The 18729-nt window shown below is 44.2% G+C and overlaps 1 protein-coding gene across 3 annotated transcripts in view; it reads right to left on the bottom strand.

The window, feature by feature from the left end:
* The window catches only part of KSR2 (kinase suppressor of ras 2), a 304420-nt gene that overhangs the window by 100732 nt on the left and 184959 nt on the right, over positions 1 to 18729 (bottom strand). For all 3 annotated transcript variants that reach the window (XR_011362254.1, XM_069963967.1, XM_069963968.1), the window contains exons 6-7: positions 11824 to 11893; positions 3072 to 3155 (exon numbers count right to left, since the gene is read on the bottom strand). Coding sequence is in view for 2 of the 3 variants with exons in the window: in XM_069963967.1 (XP_069820068.1) it covers positions 3072 to 3155; positions 11824 to 11893 (154 nt within the window). In the remaining variant the exon portion in view is untranslated. The remainder of the gene's footprint in view (positions 1 to 3071; positions 3156 to 11823; positions 11894 to 18729) is intronic.

Raw genomic sequence — 18729 nt, 5'->3', positions numbered from 1 at the left:
ACTGCGGGCTATGTGGGGAAGGGGATGCACAATACTGGGGGCTATGTGGGGAAGGGGAGGCACAATACTGGGGGCTATATGGGGGCTGGGGATGCACAATACTGGGGGCTATGTGGGGAAGGGGATGCACAATACTGGGGGCTATGTGGGGAAGGGGATGCACAATACTGGGGGCTATGTGGGGAAGGGGATGCACAATACTGGGGGCTATGTGGGGGCTGGGGATGCACAATACTGGGGGCTATGTGGGGAAGGGGATGCACAATACTGGGGGCTATATGGGGGCTGGGGATGCACAATACTGGGGGCTATGTGGGGAAGGGGATGCACAATACTGGGGGCTATGTGGGGGCTGGGGATGCACAATACTGGGGGCTATGTGGGGAAGGGGATGCACAATACTGGGGGCTATGTGGGGAAGGGGAGGCACAATACTGGGGGCTATATGGGGGCTGGGGATGCACAATACTGGGGGCTATGTGGGGGCTGGGGATGCACAATACTGGGGGCTATGTGGGGAAGGGGATGCACAATACTGGGGGCTATGTGGGGAAGGGGATGCACAATACTGGGGGCTGGGGATGCACAATACTGGGGGCTATGTGGGGAAGGGGATGCACAATACTGGGGGCTATGTGGGGAAGGGGATGCACAATACTGGGGGCTATGTGGGGAAGGGGATGCACAATACTGGGGGCTATGTGGGGAAGGGGATGCAAAATACTGGGGGCTATGTGGGGAAGGGGATGCACAATACTGGGGGCTGGGGATGCACAATACTGGGGGCTATGTGGGGGCTGGGGATGCACAATACTGGGGGCTATGTGGGGAAGGGGATGCACAATACTGGGGGCTATGTGGGGAAGGGGATGCACAATACTGGGGGCTATGTGGGGAAGGGGAGGCACAATACTGGGGGCTATGTGGGGAAGGGGATGGACAATACTGGGGGCTATGTGGGGGCTGGGGATGCACAATACTGGGGGCTATGTGGGGAAGGGGATGCACAATACTGGGGGCTATGTGGGAAAGGGGATGCACAATACTGGGGGCTATGTGGGGGCTGGGGATGCACAATACTGGGGGCTATGTGGGGATGGGGATGCACAATACTGGGGGCTATGTGGGGATGGGGATGCACAATACTGGGGGCTATGTGGGGAAGGGGAGGCACAATACTGGGGGCTATGTGGGGAAGGGGATGCACAATACTGGGGGCTATGTGGGGAAGGGGATGGACAATACTGGGGGCTATGTGGGGGCTGGGGATGCACAATACTGGGGGCTATGTGGGGAAGGGGATGCACAATACTGGGGGCTATGTGGGGAAGGGAATGGACAATACTGGGGGCTATGTGGGGGCTGGGGATGCACAATACTGGGGGCTATGTGGGGGCTGGGGATGCACAATACTGGGGGCTATGTGGGGGCTGGGGATGCACAATACTGGGGGCTATGTGGGGGCTGGGGATGCATAATACTGGGGGCTATGTGGGATGGGGATGGACAACACTGGGAGCTATACGGGGGGGGCTGGACATCATAAGGGGGCTTTATGGGGGCTGGACAACATACAGGGTCATCTCTAAGAGGACTACACAAAAGTAATCTCGGCTCTCCAGCTGTTGCAAAACTACAGCTTTAGCTATCCAGGCATGATGGGAGTTGTAGTTTTGCAACAGCTGGAGAGTCGAGGTTCCCTACCCCTGATATAGGTGATGCACATGGGGCCATCTATACGGAGCACTGAACAAGGGGCAATCTATAAGCTGTCTACACAGAGGGGGGCATATACTATAAGGGATATATATATATATATATATATATATATGTTCCTATACAAGGAGTCAGGGCTACTCACTGAAAGAGGGTACAAAGGGGCCATTACATATGTGCAGTTTGTATAGAGATAAGGATGGTGTCAGTGTGAGGAGCCTAATATGTCTGTCTGGCAGATTCTGTGGATTCGTGGCTCCGAGAAGTTCTCATAACGGCCCAGGACAGATGGAGAAGATGATGAAAAGGGAAGAACTCCGATCAGAGAAGACGTCCCCTGTGAGTCACCTGATGTAACTGCACTGTAATTTATATGGAGTACAGAACCTGTGTAGATCTGGGTGTGTTGATGGCGTAGTGGTCGGTCAGGGGTGGGGGTGGATTTGGGGTAGGGGGGGCCCCAATCAAAGGTTTGCTATGGGGCCCAGCCATTTCTAGTTACGCCCCTGGGTCCCAGCACAGCAAGACTACAGTGCTAACCACTGAGCCACCATTGTATTTGGTCTACTTGTTAGGCTGCTGCAGCTGAAAGGAAAGTAGTGTGAACATAGCCTTGGGCAGTAAACGGGAGGCAGCAATGGGTGTACAAAGAAGACATTACTTCCATAGCAGTAAAATACACTGGAATCTTACTAATAGCGGCCGTAGGTGCACAATGTACAACTCGAAGATCATTGCCAGGATAATGTATCGGTACACTTAAGAAAACTTTTGAGAAATTAATAAATGAAATATTTGGTGCTAAAGTTCAAAGAAATTTTTATTTATAAAAATTATTAGTGTAAAGAAAAAATATTTATAAAAAATATTGATGCAAATAATTAATATTTTTAAACATTATTGATGCAAAGAAAAAATATTCATTAAAATTCTTGATGCAAATAATTAATATTTATAAAAATTATTGATGCAAAAAATAATAATAATAAAATTATAGATGCAAAGAAATAATATTTATAAAAATTATTGATGCAAAGAAAAAATATAAAAACTATTGACCAATTATTCACTGTGGCACTATTCACACAGGTTACCCATATCCTGGACGGGTCTTGTGCCGAACCAACGCAACTATTGGTGATTAATAGATATAGATATAGTCACATAAGTCTATTGAGAAGAGTGAGGTACTACTTCTCAATGGATAGAAATAATTGAAGCAAATGTTTTGGTCAATTTCCTCTCCAATATTTCAGCTCCATAACATATTTATGTGACCTTAGTATCACCGCCCTGGGATAACTTTTTTCTGAGTCACACAGTAGTTCTACCCATGCGGGAAGTGAAGCACATACTTGCAGTTTTTACATTTGAGTCCAAACAGCATCCCTTTCCCACAGACGGTGCAGGTCTGAGACATCCAATACTTGGTGGAGAACCTGAGGAGGAAGAAGAGCACAATGAGGTGACCCATAGGCAACGCTCTGGTAGACAGATTAGTCATCCTGGTAATAGACATGTACTCCGCCGCCGTATAGTCAAAAAGCTTATAGAGCCGAGATATAACAAGGAAATCGTTCAGACAAAGATTTATTTCATTTCTGTTTTTATGCTTTTGGAGGAGGAAGGTTACAGTATATCCACATAAAGGGAACATCTCATATCTATTTTTTTTTTTTTTTTTTGAAGATTTGAATGAGATTTTGATACCGAAGATCAGTTTTATACGGAGGACTAATAAAGTTCTTAGTAATGCTATCCTCATCCATGAGTGACTAAGAACAGGCAGAACACTGCCATTAGGTTGGAGTTCCCTTCTTATATATCTATGTGCCTGTTGACAATAGTCCAGATATATATATTTGTGGTTCGCTTTGTGTGTGTATACTCTTGTTTAATATGCTGCCATGTATATGTGTGATTTATATTGCATTACACTGCACAGACATATTCTCTCAGGCCTGGCACAGTGCTCTATGCTGCTCACAAGAGCGTACAGACTAGGAGGACTGGAGGTGACACCAGAGGCAGTAAGTGCTTTATTTTCCGATGTTCCAGTCATTATACATAGTCGCACAGTGCCTATAGGTGATTGGGCGAGCCGGTCACACGCTGTTGTCTTGTTTCAGGTAGAAAGAACATGGCACCAAGAAGGATATAGAGGGATGGAGAAGGGATCACAGAGAGGGAGACGAGATTAGTGAATGTAATAAACCTGAAGAGATGAGTCTTCAGGACATGCTGGAAACTATGGGGGCTGGAGATAAGTCTGAGATCTTTGGGTAAAGAAGCGTTCCAGAGAACTGGTGCAGCACAAGAGAAGTCTTGGAGGCCGGAGGGTGAGGCTCTGATTATCGAACATGTTAGCGTAAGGTTGTTAGCGGAACGTAGAGCACGGGGAGGATGGTAGGTGGAGATGAGGGAGGAGATGTATGGAGAGCAGAGTTGTGGAGGGAGGAGATGTATGAAGAGCAGAGTTGTGGAGATGAGGGAGGAGATGTATGGAGGGCAGAGTTGTGGAGATGAGGGAGGAGATGTATGGAGAGCAGAGTTGTGGAGATGAGGGAGGAGATGTATGGAGAGCAGAGTTGTGGAGATGAGGGAGGAGATGTATGGAGGGCAGAGTTGTGGAGATGAGGGAGGAGATGTATGGAGGGCAGAGTTGTGGAGATGAGGGAGGAGATGTATGGGGGGCAGAGTTGTGGAGATGAGGGAGGAGATGTATGGGGGGCAGAGTTGTGGAGATGAGGGAGGAGATGTATGGAGGGGCAGAGTTGTGGAGATGAGGGAGGAGATGTATGGAGAGCAGAGTTGTGGAGATGAGGGAGGAGATGTATGGGGGGCAGAGTTGTGGAGATGAGGGAGAAGATGTATGGAGGGCAGAGTTGTGGAGATGAGGGAGGAGATGTATGGAGGGGCAGAGTTGTGGAGATGAGGGAGGAGATGTATGGGGGGCAGAGTTGTGGAGATGAGGGAGGAGATGTATGGAGGGGCAGAGTTGTGGAGATGAGGGAGGAGATGTATGGGGGGCAGAGTTGTGGAGATGAGGGAGGAGATGTATGGAGGGGCAGAGTTGTGGAGATGAGGGAGGAGATGTATGGAGGGGCATAGTTGTGGAGATGAGGGAGGAGATGTATGGGGGGCAGAGTTGTGGAGATGAGGGAGGAGATGTATGGAGGGGCAGAGTTGTGGAGATGAGGGAGGAGATGTATGGAGGGGCATAGTTGTGGAGATGAGGGAGGAGATGTATGGAGGGCAGAGTTGTGGAGATGAGGGAGGAGATGTATGGAGGGGCAGAGTTGTGGAGATGAGGGAGGAGATTATGGAGGGCAGAGTTGGGGAGATGAGGGAGGAGATTATGGAGGGCAGAGTTGTGGAGATGAGGGAGGAGATGTATGGGGGGCAGAGTTGTGGAGATGAGGGAGGAGATGTATGGAGGGGCAGAGTTGTGGAGATGAGGGAGGAGATATATGGAGGGGCAAGGGAAACGGTTTGGGAAGCTGGTGGTCTGGAATAGGGATGGTCCGAACGAACCCGAACTCTCGGTAATGATTCCCGCTGTCTGCCCGCTCCGTGGAGAGGGTGGATACAGCGGGAGGACCGCCTGGAAAACTGGGATACAGCCATAGCCATAGGCTGTATTCCAGTTTTCCAGGCGGTCCTCCAGCTGTATGCGCCTGCTGCACAGAGCGGGCAGACAGCGGGAATCTGATGCTGAGCGTTCGGGTTCATACGAACCCGAACCTCGGCAGGTTCGGACCATCCCTAGTCTGGAGGTCTTCTTGAATCTCAAACAACAGCTTTAACTTTGTGTTTATTAAATGTTCTGTATGTTTATTGTTGTATATTGTATTGTTTATTATGTTTATTGTTGTGTATTATATTGTTTATTAGGTTTATTGTTGTGTGTTGTATGGTATATTATGTTTATTGTTTTGTATTGTATTGTTTATTGTGTTTATTGTTTTGTATAGTTTATTATTTTGGATTGTATAGTTTATTGTGTTCATTGTTGACCACTGTGCTGAATAAAGTGGAGGACGATTTGAGATTTTTTTTCACTTGCTTTTTATAACACTATGTTCTGGTTATTGCTGGTAAGTTTGCCTCTCTATGTATCCCAATACAATCCCCAGCTTATATTCCCATTCCGTTTTACTCCTCTTTCATATCAGTGTGTTTACATGTCAGCACTTCAACGTCCCCCAGAGATATACCTGACTGTCATTTACATTTTAACATGAAGTCGCTGTAGTCCCGGGTTTATTTTCCACCCACAATACCTTTTAAATTTTGCAACATGAAGGATTTAGCAGAATGTGCAGAATGGACGTCATTATGTCGGCCTGATATCGCACTTCATATAACCTGGTGCAGTATTCAGGCAGGAAGCGTCTTATCGATGCAAAGACGGGGAGAAAGGATTGGCTTCTATCTGCAATGTGCATACAGAATACTTCCATTTTAAGTGCTGAGTTTATTGCACCAGCGCCGCGCCTGCGGTTAATTTGATTTTTTTTTATCATCCTTGCTGAGAGTTTTATCTCATCTTAATAGTTCAGTTGCTGAAATGGGATTCAAATTCCGTCCGGATCCTCCTCCTTGGGAGATGAGCGAGGGAGCGGGGGGCGAGAGGCGAGATGAGATTGCTCTCAGGTAGGACGAGAACAGCTCAGTCTTTACTCTTCTTAAAGAGGGAAATCAATCACCTTGTATTAGGCCGGAGGAGCGCGGGACTCTCCCAAGCTACTAGGGTTAACCCTTAAAGGACTGAGCTGCGGGGTGAGGGATTTAGGATACTACCTGTATGAGATACAACACTTGTAATGAATTAAAAAAAATGCTCATATTGAAAAGACTAAAAATGTTCTCATGATTCTAGAAGATGTTTTCATCTAACAATTTATATTTATTTTCTCGCTGACAAACATTTGCTTAAGGGGGAACTCCGGAGAAAATCTTTTCCTTTCAAATCAACTGGTTTCAGAAAGTTATATAGATTTGTAATTTACTTTTATTTAAAAAATCTCCAGTCTTTCAGTACCTATCGGCTGCTGTATGTCCTGCAGGAAGTGGTGTATTCTTTCCAGTTTGCTGCCACCTCTGTCCATGTCAGGAACTGTTCAGAACAGCAGCAAATCCCCATAGGAAACCTCCCCTGCTCTGGACAGTTCCTGACATGGACAGAGGTGGCAGCAGAGAGCACTGTGTCAGACTGGAGAGAATACACCACTTCCTGCAGGACATTCAGCAGCTGATAAGTACTGAAAGGAGATTTTTAAAATAGAAGTAAATTACAAATTTATATAACTTTCTGAAACCAGTTAATCTGAAAGAAAAAGATTGTTGCTGGAGTCTTGTGTCCATGGTTTTAATTTAATGCTAAAACATGCTAATTTGGGCCATAAGAATAGTCAAGGAGGCGGGGCCTAGCATTTCCTGGGCCCTAGTACCCTTATGCCTTTCTGTGCTGCATGCAATATGTGCATTACTGATTACAAAGGGGTCAGGCATACAGAAGAGTGAGCAGAGGGGGTAATACATATCAAACGTTATCTTTGAGCGGAATACCCCTTTAATACATATATACATGCAAACATAGGAAAGATTTAAATGAAGCTTGGGGGTGGTCATAAAATACTCAATATATAATTAGTGAACATACTAAATTATTCTACAATCAGGTAATTCTCCCATGTTTATAGAAGATGCCAGAAGCGTCGGGCCGCTCACCTCACTTATTCCACCAACCTGTAATTTAGAATCTCCGACTATTAGAGCGGAATCATAAGAGCCAAGCAGATAATGGCCCATTAATAACATGATAGCGAGGTGCTTATTATCTTCTCTATGTAACATGCCTGAGATATGAGTACAGACCGGGCGAGGCCGGCGCCCTCTGGGACACTCACATTCTAGTCAATTGTGTGCTGATCATTTCTTCTAGGACTCGGCTGAATGATCGGCCTGATATTAGCTATAATTCTACAATTGTCATTCATGGAAAGAATTAATACTTTGTGCCGAATGTAGATAAGAACACAATGAAGGAAAGATATGAGACTTTTCTTAGTGCTTTTTGCCGGGTTTTGTGAGCAGCCCATTGTGCCAAAATGTGCACCAAAAAATCAGGGGGAAAAAAAATACATTTAATTCTAAGGCTATGTTCACGCAATGTATTTTTTAAAATTCAGATATTGCTTTCCGCACTAGGATGTATAACCTGCTGTTATATTCCTATAGTGTAAAGGGCACTGAGGATGAACGTATTTTTGGCGGGACCACCCTCCGATCCACTAATCTGCCCCAGACCAGCCTGTCCAGTCTAATGAGCATTTATCCCATTATCTGCAATGATGAGCGCTAGAGTGATGTCACTGCACAGCCCCACCCTTGGGGTGGGCCAGCCTTAGTCCCGCCTCCTGTGCACCAAACTGCCTCATTTACATATATCTAATAAACTACAATAATCTCAGAAAAGGCGCAGAGGATCAAGGTAAGAAAAGTCAGAGGACAGGACTGTGGAGGTGATCTCTCCATAGCTGTAACCCCTCTCTCCCCGGACAGAGAGCGCTGCATGTATGTGCCTACATCTCCCTGCTCATTCCTTCCTGCTCCTTGCAGTCTCTGTTCGCCCTTGTGTTTCCTATCCTCTCCATTACTGTATAGTAACCTATAATATCACAGATTCTGCTGTTTCTGAATGTTTGTTTCATCTGTTTTACATGTTATTCAGAATAATAAATCATTATTTTTGGGGTGTGGAACCAATTGTCTGCATTTCTATGATTTCTTATAGGAATATTTGCTTCGGTTTAAGAGTGGATTTGGATTACAAGCGCCGTCCCGGAACGAATTATGCTCGTAATCCAAGACACCACTGTATATACATTCTAGATACATCCGATATACATACTGTAGGTACACCATAGACATTTGGATACACCATAGATACATGGGTACATTACAGATACATACTGTAGGTACACCATAGATACATACTGTAGATACACCATAGATACATAATGTAGATACACCATAGATACATACTGTAGGTACACCTTAGATACATACTGTAGGTACACCATAGATACATGGGGACATTATAGATACATACTGTAGGTACACCTTAGATACATACTGTAGGTACACCATAGATACATACTGTAGGTACACCTTAGATACATACTGTAGGTACACCTTAGATACATACTGTAGGTACACCACAGATACATGGGGACATTATAGATACATACTGTAGGTACACCATGGATACATACTGTAGGTACACCTTAGATACATACTGTAGGTACACCTTAGATACATACTGTAGGTACACCATGGATACATACTGTAGGTACACCTTAGATACATACTGTAGGTACACCATGGATACATACTGTAGGTACACCTTAGATACATACTGTAGGTACACCTTAGATACATACTGTAGGTACACCTTAGATACATACTGTAGGTACACAATGGATACATACTGTAGGTACACCATGGATACATACTGTAGGTACACCTTAGATACATACTGTAGGTACACCATGGATACATACTGTAGGTACACCACAGATACATGGGGACATCCCAGCTACTGTCATTTGATGATTTTGAAGGTTAAAGAGAAGAGGACCATTACCCCTCAGCCTGAGCTCGGTTATACGTATATAAGTCGCCCGGTCTATAATCTTTCAGCTTATATCCAGCTCATCTATTTATTCTTCTTATAGAAGGGCCGAGTTTAATACGTATTTGATCAAGCACCAAATAAATAATGTAAATCTCTTATATGACGGGGGGGGGGGGGGGGGGAATCTTCTGGTGCGAAAATCAAATCATAAAGTTAATGTTTAAACAGTTAGTTTGGATTCATTCCCAATGCAAAATACAGGTGGACTGTGAGTGACCTGATCCCGTTACGGCCGGACCGTCCGACAAACTGAACTGGACGCTGATGGGGAAGAAGCGCACAGAATGTTTATTTGCATAGAAAAGCTGTTTTTGGCTGGTTTGTGGCAGTTCTTGGGTAAAGCAAAGCTGGGCTTAACATGCTAATACTTTTACCTTAAGGCCACGTTCACACTATGTATTTTTTGATTAAACAACGGCCATTGTTTAATGACAGCAGCTGATCACATTAACCCCTATGGAACACACATGTCTATTTTGTGTGGCTGCTATTCATTGAGCACCAGCCACAAGAAATAGACTGTGCATACAATGTAAAGTGCGGCTATGGCTGTATTTTACATTGACGGCTAAGGTTAACTGAGCTGCAGACACATCCGAATGTACACCCGAATATGCCCCCATTCCAATTTTTAAAAAAGTGATGTTTACCCAGCCAGTACTGCAGTACCGGCCGGGTTGAACATCTCAGACAGCCGTTGTTCTCAGACAGCCGTCGGCTGTGTAACAGAACGGCCGCTGTCATGCCATGTGTGAACATGGCCTTAGGGTGTGTTCACACGTACCACATTCGCAGCGGATTTAGGATTTTTATGGCCATAGACTGTAATTGTAATTGCAGAACTAGCAGCGTAAAATCGGCTGCAAATGTGGTACATGTAAATGCATCCTAGGGCGCGTTCACACATACAGGACTTTCAGCAGATCTGCAGCAGATTTCATGGCGCAGATTTGAAGTTGCAGATTCAAAGCAAATCAAATCTGGGCCATCAAATCTGCTGCGGATCCTGTATGTGTGAATGCACCCTCAAGGGTATTCCAAAGTAAAATAACTTGTCTCTTATCCACAGAATAGGGGAGAAGTAAGAAAACATGGGGGGGGGGGGGGGGGGGGGGGGGGTAAGACCTTTGTACTCCCCGGTGATCTCTGTATCGGCCTGCAGACCCTTTGTTTTGACTAGAGCCGCGGGTACAGCTCTTGGCTCTTTCAAGCAGCTCCATAAGGAATAAATAGAGCCTCGGGTCATGTGCCGTAACCAAGACTCTATTCAAAACAAAGGGTGTGCAGGCCGATACAGAGATCACCGGGGAGTACAGAGGTCTGACCCCCCCCCCCCCCTCCCATGATTTCTTATTAGGAGACAAGTTATTTTATCTTGGAATACCCCTTTAAGGATCTACAGCTGGTTGTAGCCTTTAAAAAAAAAGAAATTAAAGTGTCACTGATGTTTTTTTGTTGTTGTTTTTTTTTGTGGCAGAAATCAATAGTCCGGGCGATTTTAAGAAACTTTGTAATTGGGTTTATTAGGCAAAAATGCCATTATCTGCATTCAAAAAGACTTTCCCCAGGTCCCCCCCTCCCTCCTCTCTCATTCACTGCTCATTATCAGGAAATCTCGACTCTTTTACATCAGTCGAGCCCTGTGTAACCTATGGAGAGGGGAGGGAGATTAGTCACCAGAATAGAGCAGAGAACAAAGGATTACACAGTGGGAGCTGTATGAAAGCCAGTATTCAGAGGTCAGAGAGGTCAGTGCTGACTTCAGAGGAGATAGCCTGGTGATGTAGCTGTAAATTAACTCTTTGTTGTCCTTCAAACTGCTTTCTCATGATAAAAATGCATTTTTCGGCTAATAAACCCCATTACAAAGTTTCTTAAAATCGCCTGTACTATTGATTTCTGCAAAAAAATTTAAACTAAAGTGACACTTTGAGTAAACTATGTTACTCTGTGGTACTTACAAAAAGATACTGCAGGGACTCTAGGAAAACTTAGAATCACTGATGAGCTGTCAGTCTGAGGGAACTGACACAATAAGAATCTAAAATGACGGTGTTGTGTATGGGGAGACGGTGAGCGCAGTGGGAGGGGCCATGATTGTTGTTGTTTCATCATTATAGTTTATCTAAACTCCTCTGGTGATGGCCGGCCTATGCTTGGCTCTTTTAATATACCAAATTTCCTTTGCCTTATTGGTGGGCTTTGTTTCCGCTGTTCTGTTCTGTTATTATATAGAAAAACTAAATAAATGTATAAATATAAATAAATAAAAATAAAATGTGTGAGATGTAAGTTTGACGTTATGTAACAAAATGGTTAGAACTATTACAATAAATTCTGGAAACAATAGGCCCAGTGTGTCCCCTTTAATTCCCGGCTTGTGGTTGGGTATAGACTGTGATTACCTGTGTTTGATGGAGTTTCCCAGATCTCGGCGTGGAATCTGTGGGGACCAGCGAGGCACTGACAGTGTGTCTGAAAGCAATAAAACAATATCAGGTTAAGAGCAATAACAACAAGCAGCATCGGATTTCAGGCTACATCACAATATTCTGGAGAGTCTCCTAGTCAGTGATACAGTACGCTACCAGCGGAGAGGAAAGATAAAAGCACCGCTGGCACCCAGGAAAATAAAGCTACTACAACAGTTCAATATGAGGATCGATCATTGCACCAGAGCGCCGAACAGTATCTAAAGCTTCAAGTCATTTTTGATTAAATATTAAAGGGACACTCCAGCAAAAAGATTTTTTTTGCAAATCAACTAGTGCCAGATATTTGTAAGTTGCTTCTATTCAAAAATCTAAAGTCTTACAATACTTATCAGCTGCTGTATGCCCTGCAGGTAGTAGTGTATTCTCCCCAGTCTGACACAGTGCTCTCTGCTGCCACCTCTGTCCATGTCAGGAACTGTCCAGAGCAGCAGCAAATCACCATAGAAAACTTCTCCTGCTCTGGACACTTCCTGACATGGACAGAGGTGGCAGCAGAGAGCACTGTGTCAGGCTGGAGAGAATATACCAGTTCCTGCAGGACATACAGCAGCTGATAAGTACTGGAAGACTGGAGATTTTTTTTTAATAGAAGTAAATTACAAAACCATATAACTTTCTGACTTAATTTTAAAGAAAAATAAATTCAATGGCGTTTCCCTTTAATCTATAGAAAAGGAGTGGTAAAGCAAACGTTTTATGATACTGTACATACATATGATCTCTGTGGGGTCCCTGCACTATGGTGTTTCACATGTTTTTACCTGCAATTGGAAAATAAAGGCTACTTTCTTCGCTACGTGCTGGATCATTGTTTTCCTTATATACATATGATACATTATTTTCTTAGCTTGCTTCAACAACAAAAGCTGCCAGTAAGGCCAGGTACATGTGCGCTCAGGGTGGTTGTGCGAGATCACAAAACATACTGTACATACATTAGGAACAACCAGAAAGAAACAGGAGAAATAGACTCAACTAGTGGCATCCGGTGCTCCCATCCAGAATGGCTCAGAACGGCCTAATAGTTTGGGGCAACAGAAAAAAGAAGGTGGGAACCAGTGTCCAGTTATTACCTCTCTGGGTTTTGCTCACAACTTGTTGTGTTGGTTTGGGCCCCAACGCAAAATCTGTAAGAGGAAGTTACTGCTGTTTCCTTTAGGGGCAGATGTGCACGGGAGCCCCCTCAGGCCGCAGGGTCCCAGTGCGCGGCAGCCTCTGCACCACTTTTCGTTATGCCCCTGCTCACGTCTGGCTACATTCTATGGCTATTTTCAAACAACATTTTTTCTTTTTCATTTAATATTTTTCAAAATGTTGTTCGTTATTTTGCTGTTTGGCCGTCCGTCAGTGCAGTGACGGCCGTTGGTCCATTATTTTAGGTAATGGGGACTGATCGCTCTTTGTCTTTAACTGAAAAGTCCATTAAATTAAATAGTAAAAACGGTAAAAACTGTGAAAAAAGAAAAATGGTGTGTAAACAACTAAAAAATAATGGCCGTTTTTTACAAAAGACATCCGAAAATAATTGTCGTCAACATTATTTGAGGTCCTTCTCAAAAGACGTCAATCCAGGGGCGGACACAGACTGCAAAGGGCCCCTGTGCAAAAAATGTTTTGGGCCCCCATAACCTATTTGTTTCTCACACATATATATACACCCGGGTATCTAGTACATGTGTCCTGTTTTCTCAGGAGGGCCCTACAGCGCAGCACAGATGCCAGAGCCCACTAAAGGACTGTACTGCAGTCTGTGCAGGCCCCAGTGGGCCTGTGACCACCAATAGAACTGATCATGGGGGGTGAAGGGCCCAAATAAAGAGCCCATCAGAGACGACATACTGACCTGGTCCCATCTTGCACTGATGTATCTGTAACCAAAACTCCCGGAATAACAATAACTACAACTCTCAGAATGCCTTACATTTATGAAGCTCTTAGAGAATGCTGGGAGTTGTAGTTTCCGAGAGGACAACCACTTGAGTTGTCTGATCATTTGTACTTCAAATCCCAGCATATCCCGAGGACTTCAGAGTGCAGTAAATGCTGGGAGTTGTAGTGTTTGCAGCTGGATGCATTATACACTGGATACTGTGTGGGGGATGAGAGTATATAGCTCAGAGTGTGGAAGTGACCCCAGAACACCACTAATAGGGGATAGAACATATTGGCTAAAAGGCATAAACTTACAATAAAACTTACAGCACCAGAGAGGGTTGGGGGCTCTGTGCTTTCTCTTCCACCCTCTACTATCTTACAACTTCCTGCAGCCTGACAGACACACTGAGTGACAATAATCACTCACTGTCAGAGCTGCTGCTGTTGCTCCTCTTCACAGTCCCGTCCCTGGCAGCCATAACCTAGCAGGATCCCTCAAGCCACTTTTATCACACACTCTCTCCTCTCCTCCTCACATAAGGTATGCCGGACAGTGGAGCACAGGAAGGTGTGTGTATGGGTGGGGGGGGGGGGGGGGGTCTGTCTTCACATGCTCTCTCTTCTCCTAATACAAGGTATGCCAGACAGTGGAGTACAGGAAGGTGGTGGTGGTGGTGGTGGGGGGGGGGGTCTGTCATCACATGCTCTCTCTCCTCTCCTCCTAATACAAGGTATGCTAGACCGTGGAGTACAGGAAGGTGGTGGTGGGGTCTGTCATCACATGCTCTCTCTCCTCTCCTCCTAATACAAGGTATGCCAGACAGTGGAGTACAGTTGGGGGTGTCAGCAGCAGTGTGCAGGAGGAGAGGAGAACCAGCCCCAACCAGGCACAGCATACAGTCACTAAGTGGGCCCCACAGGAGCATGGGGCCCACACTTCTTGGGAGCTGATGCCACCTGGGGGCCCACTATAGACATTTGCCATGCTGAGCTGACACTTTACCTTGCGGGCCCCTCTATTGGCCCGGGCCCCTGTGCAGCTGAACAGGCTGCACAAGTGACAGGGCCGCCCCTTCGTCAATCATTTAAAGTGTCACTGTTAGGTGTAAGGTGAGTTTAAGAAACTTTGTAATTGGGTTTATTAGCCGAAAAATGCATTTTTATCATGAAAAAGCAGTTTGAAGCTCTCCCCCCGTCTTCATTGTTCTCCTATGGAGAGAGCTAAATAAAAGACCAAAACAGGACAGCAAAGAGTTAATCTACAAATACCTCACCCCTTATCTCCTCTGACAGTTAGCACTGACCTCTCTGAGCTCTGATTGCAGGGTTCACCGAGCTCCATGCTTGTAATCCTCTATTATCTGCTTTCTGCTGTTGGCTAACTCCTTCCTTCCTCCTCCCCCTCCCCTCTCCCTAGAACAGACTGGGTACATCTGATACAACAAGTCACAATTTCCTGATTTTTTGCAGTGGATGGAAAAGAGGAGAGAGGGAGGGGCTAGGAAAAGGCTTTTTAAATGCAGATAAAGGCATATTTGGCTAATAAACCCAATTACAAAGTTTCTTAAAATCACCTGGACTATTGATTTCTGCAAAAAAAATAAAATAAAATACGACAGTGACTCTTTAATACACTGTGTGCTAATTACGTCTGTTATTCCATAGACTTCAATGCAATTCATTGATGTCAATTAAAATGATTCAAAAACAGAAAAAAAAAGTGGATCTTTCCTTTTTTTACTTAGTTTGAACATAGCCAAAGAGTGAAGTATCTCCTCCTTACAAAAAGTACTCAATGGGGAGCGTTTATCACTATTGCGGCCCTGGCGTACACCAGAGAGAAGGTGCAGATTCGTCCCTTGTCCCTGGCGTACGCCTGCCGTATGCCCCACTCTCCTAATGGGCAAGCAGCAGGCGCGGCAAGGCGGGGAGGAGGCGCGGCGGCATAAATCATTACACATCTTTACCTGCTGGAAGATTGTTGCGCAATTCATGGTTCATGGCGCGCACCTCTTTGTGAATCCGTCCGGGTAAAGGGGGGGAGGGCTTAATTTAAGACCAGCGAACAATGAGACAATGTGCTATATACACAAGCAAACTGGATGGAAGTAAAATGCTCTTGTGTAGGAGCCATAGGCCTGGTGCTTTCCTGTTAGGCTGGGTTCACACTACGTTTTTGCAATCCGTTTTTTTCATCCCCTTTTTGCAAAAAATGGATGAAAAAAATGCATGCATTTGTGTACATCCGTTCATCCATATACGTTTTTGTGTACGTTAAAAAAAACGGATGTTTTCATCTTATTTTTTATTTTTATTTTTTTTATGGAAGTCAATGCAAAAACTGATCAAAAAACGGATTGCTAAAACGTAGTGTAAACCCAGCCTTAGCAAGGAAGAGCTAATCCGTGTCCACATCCACCTGGCTACGTACAATACAGTATCTCATTCTCCATCCACAAGAGAAATCTGTACAAAATGACGGCGTCTGCAGCTAAATGGGAGACCGTGGGGAGAGACGGCGGAGTGGAACCTGCGCAGCACGGGGGATTGTTTGGGTTTTAATTATAGATCTTTCTTCTGAAGACTCCGAAGCTGGGACGGGGTAATTGAGCTTTGCCGTTACAGGTCTATATGTATCTGTTTGATATTTATCAGTCTGTGAGTTTTAGAGACCGACGGAGAACACGGACACCGCTCTGAAGCCGCACAGCGGGACGTTTTATCCATCACTGTTAATCACCGAGTGTCTCAAACACTAAGAGAACTCTCTGAGACTATGATCAATGGAATTAATTCATACAGGTTCATTTCTAAAATAATATACCAAGAACATGAGAGAGAAGGTCTCCTGTTATCTCCTGTACTGTATCATCATTTATAAAGGACATAGTGGTGGCCAAATAATCCCCGGCCTCATCTCTGAGCGGAGCTGCGGACATCTTATTTCCTGCTATTATTGCACCTTACCTGGTTTATCCAACTTATATGATCTTAGAAACTCTGGAAAAGCAGCTATATCCAAGTGTATGTATACAGAGCTTATCACAGAGATATCAGTACAAATCTGCAAAACGTAAGATTTGTCATTTAAAAATGACATATAAAAATTAAAAAAAGAAAAATCTCCAGTCTCCCAGTACTTATTAGCCACTGTATGCCCTGCAGGAAGTGGTGTATTCTCTCCAGTCTGACACAGTGCTCTCTGCTGCCACCTCTGTTCATGTCAGGGACTGTCCAGAGCAGCAGCAAATCCCCATAGAAAACCTCTCCTGCCGGGTACCATTATATAATCGGAAGGGCGAGGATAAGGAGCCGTTGGCAAAAACTTGGGCAGAAGGGGCGGAAAAAAAGAGTTGTTATGGCATTAAAAATTAGTCCCGTAAAGCCCATGTGCTGAAGTACCGAGAAGGCGTACGACCAATTAATGCGGTCGAACGCCTTCTCGGCGTCTAATGAGAGGATCAGAGAACTTTCCCCCGTTTTTTTCTAGATAGTGCATGATGTTAATAAGTCTCCTCGTATTATCAGTGGCTTGACGGCCTTTAACAAAGCCAGTCTGGTCCTCATTAATGAGAACTGATAACATGGGGGCCAGTCTTAGTGCTATTAACTTAGCATAGATTTTGATATCACTATTGAGTAGTGATATCGGACGGTAATTTTGGGGTACATCTGAATTTTTCCCTGGTTTAGGGATGGTGACAATCAACGCTCTCTCTGACTCTCTGCAGGGGCCGAGCCCTTATCTGCAATATCAGAACAAAAAGCAAGTAAATGGGGAGAAAGAATATTAATAAAAGTTTTATAATAAAAATTAGTCAGACCGTCAGGGCCGGGTGATTTCCCTACTGGAAGTTGACGTATGACAGAATGAATTTCTGATAGAGTGAATGGAGTATTTAGGGTATTTATTTGTTGTTAGACAATTTTGGCAGATTTATCTTTACAAGAAATGTATTAATTTCTTGTTGGGACATTCTATGGTATTGCCCACGGATAACACAATATTGGAGTGAAATCTCTAAATTAGTGGACAAATTATTTAAAACTCAAATCCCACTAACACCCCAATTAGCACTTTTACTTGTAGGGATCCATATGATTCCACCACCCTTTCGCATTCTGTTTTGCAAAATAGTAGTAATTGCGAAACTATTCTTAACAAGAAGATGGAAATCTTCTTCTATTCCTAAAATAGAGGACACAATCCAAGAAATTACCACTACATACAGATATGAGGAGGCTATAGCCTTTGGTAATAACTCTATTAAAAGGTTCAGAGAGAATTGGTCACCATGGACATCAAGCTCCTATTTTTCACCTTAACATTTTCTATTTTGTTAAACAAGGATTATGACTATGGATGGTTTCCTGATGTGTAATCAGATCCTTGTCTAATATAATACTCTTCTTTTCTTGTTGAAATGCATGTATAATTGTTTGGAAATTATGTATGTTTGTTGGAAATGTTGTACGGTTCTCAGTTGTACAACTGGTTTTATTTGGAAAAGTTTGTTAAAACCTAATAAATATATTGAAACAGAAAACCTCTCCTGCTCTGGACAGTTTCTGACATGGACAGAGGTGGCAGCAGAGAGCGCTGCATCAGACTGGAAAGAATACACCACTTCCTGCAGGATATACAGCAGCTGATAAGTACTGGAAGACTGTATTTTTTTTTAAAAGAAGTACATTACAAGTCCTTGGCACTTTCTGGCACCAGTTGATTAGAAAGAAAAAAATTGGGTGAACCACCCCCTTAAAGTGTACCTGTCGTTATAACTTTTAAAATCTAAATCAACAATAGATGTGACATAAAGCAAGTCTGCGATTTACATTCATTACTTTTTTTTTTTAGTTATCATGGAAAACACGGTTGTGTTTTCTGACTCTTTTTTTAAGGACCCTATTCTTGGAATCGTGGAGGGTTCCAGCAGTTGG

This window comes from Dendropsophus ebraccatus, chromosome 3 (genome assembly GCF_027789765.1).
Source record: "Dendropsophus ebraccatus isolate aDenEbr1 chromosome 3, aDenEbr1.pat, whole genome shotgun sequence".
Lineage (NCBI taxonomy): Eukaryota > Metazoa > Chordata > Amphibia > Anura > Hylidae > Dendropsophus > Dendropsophus ebraccatus.
Note: the sequence above shows the minus strand (reverse complement) of the source record. Positions and strands in the feature narration are given on the sequence as shown.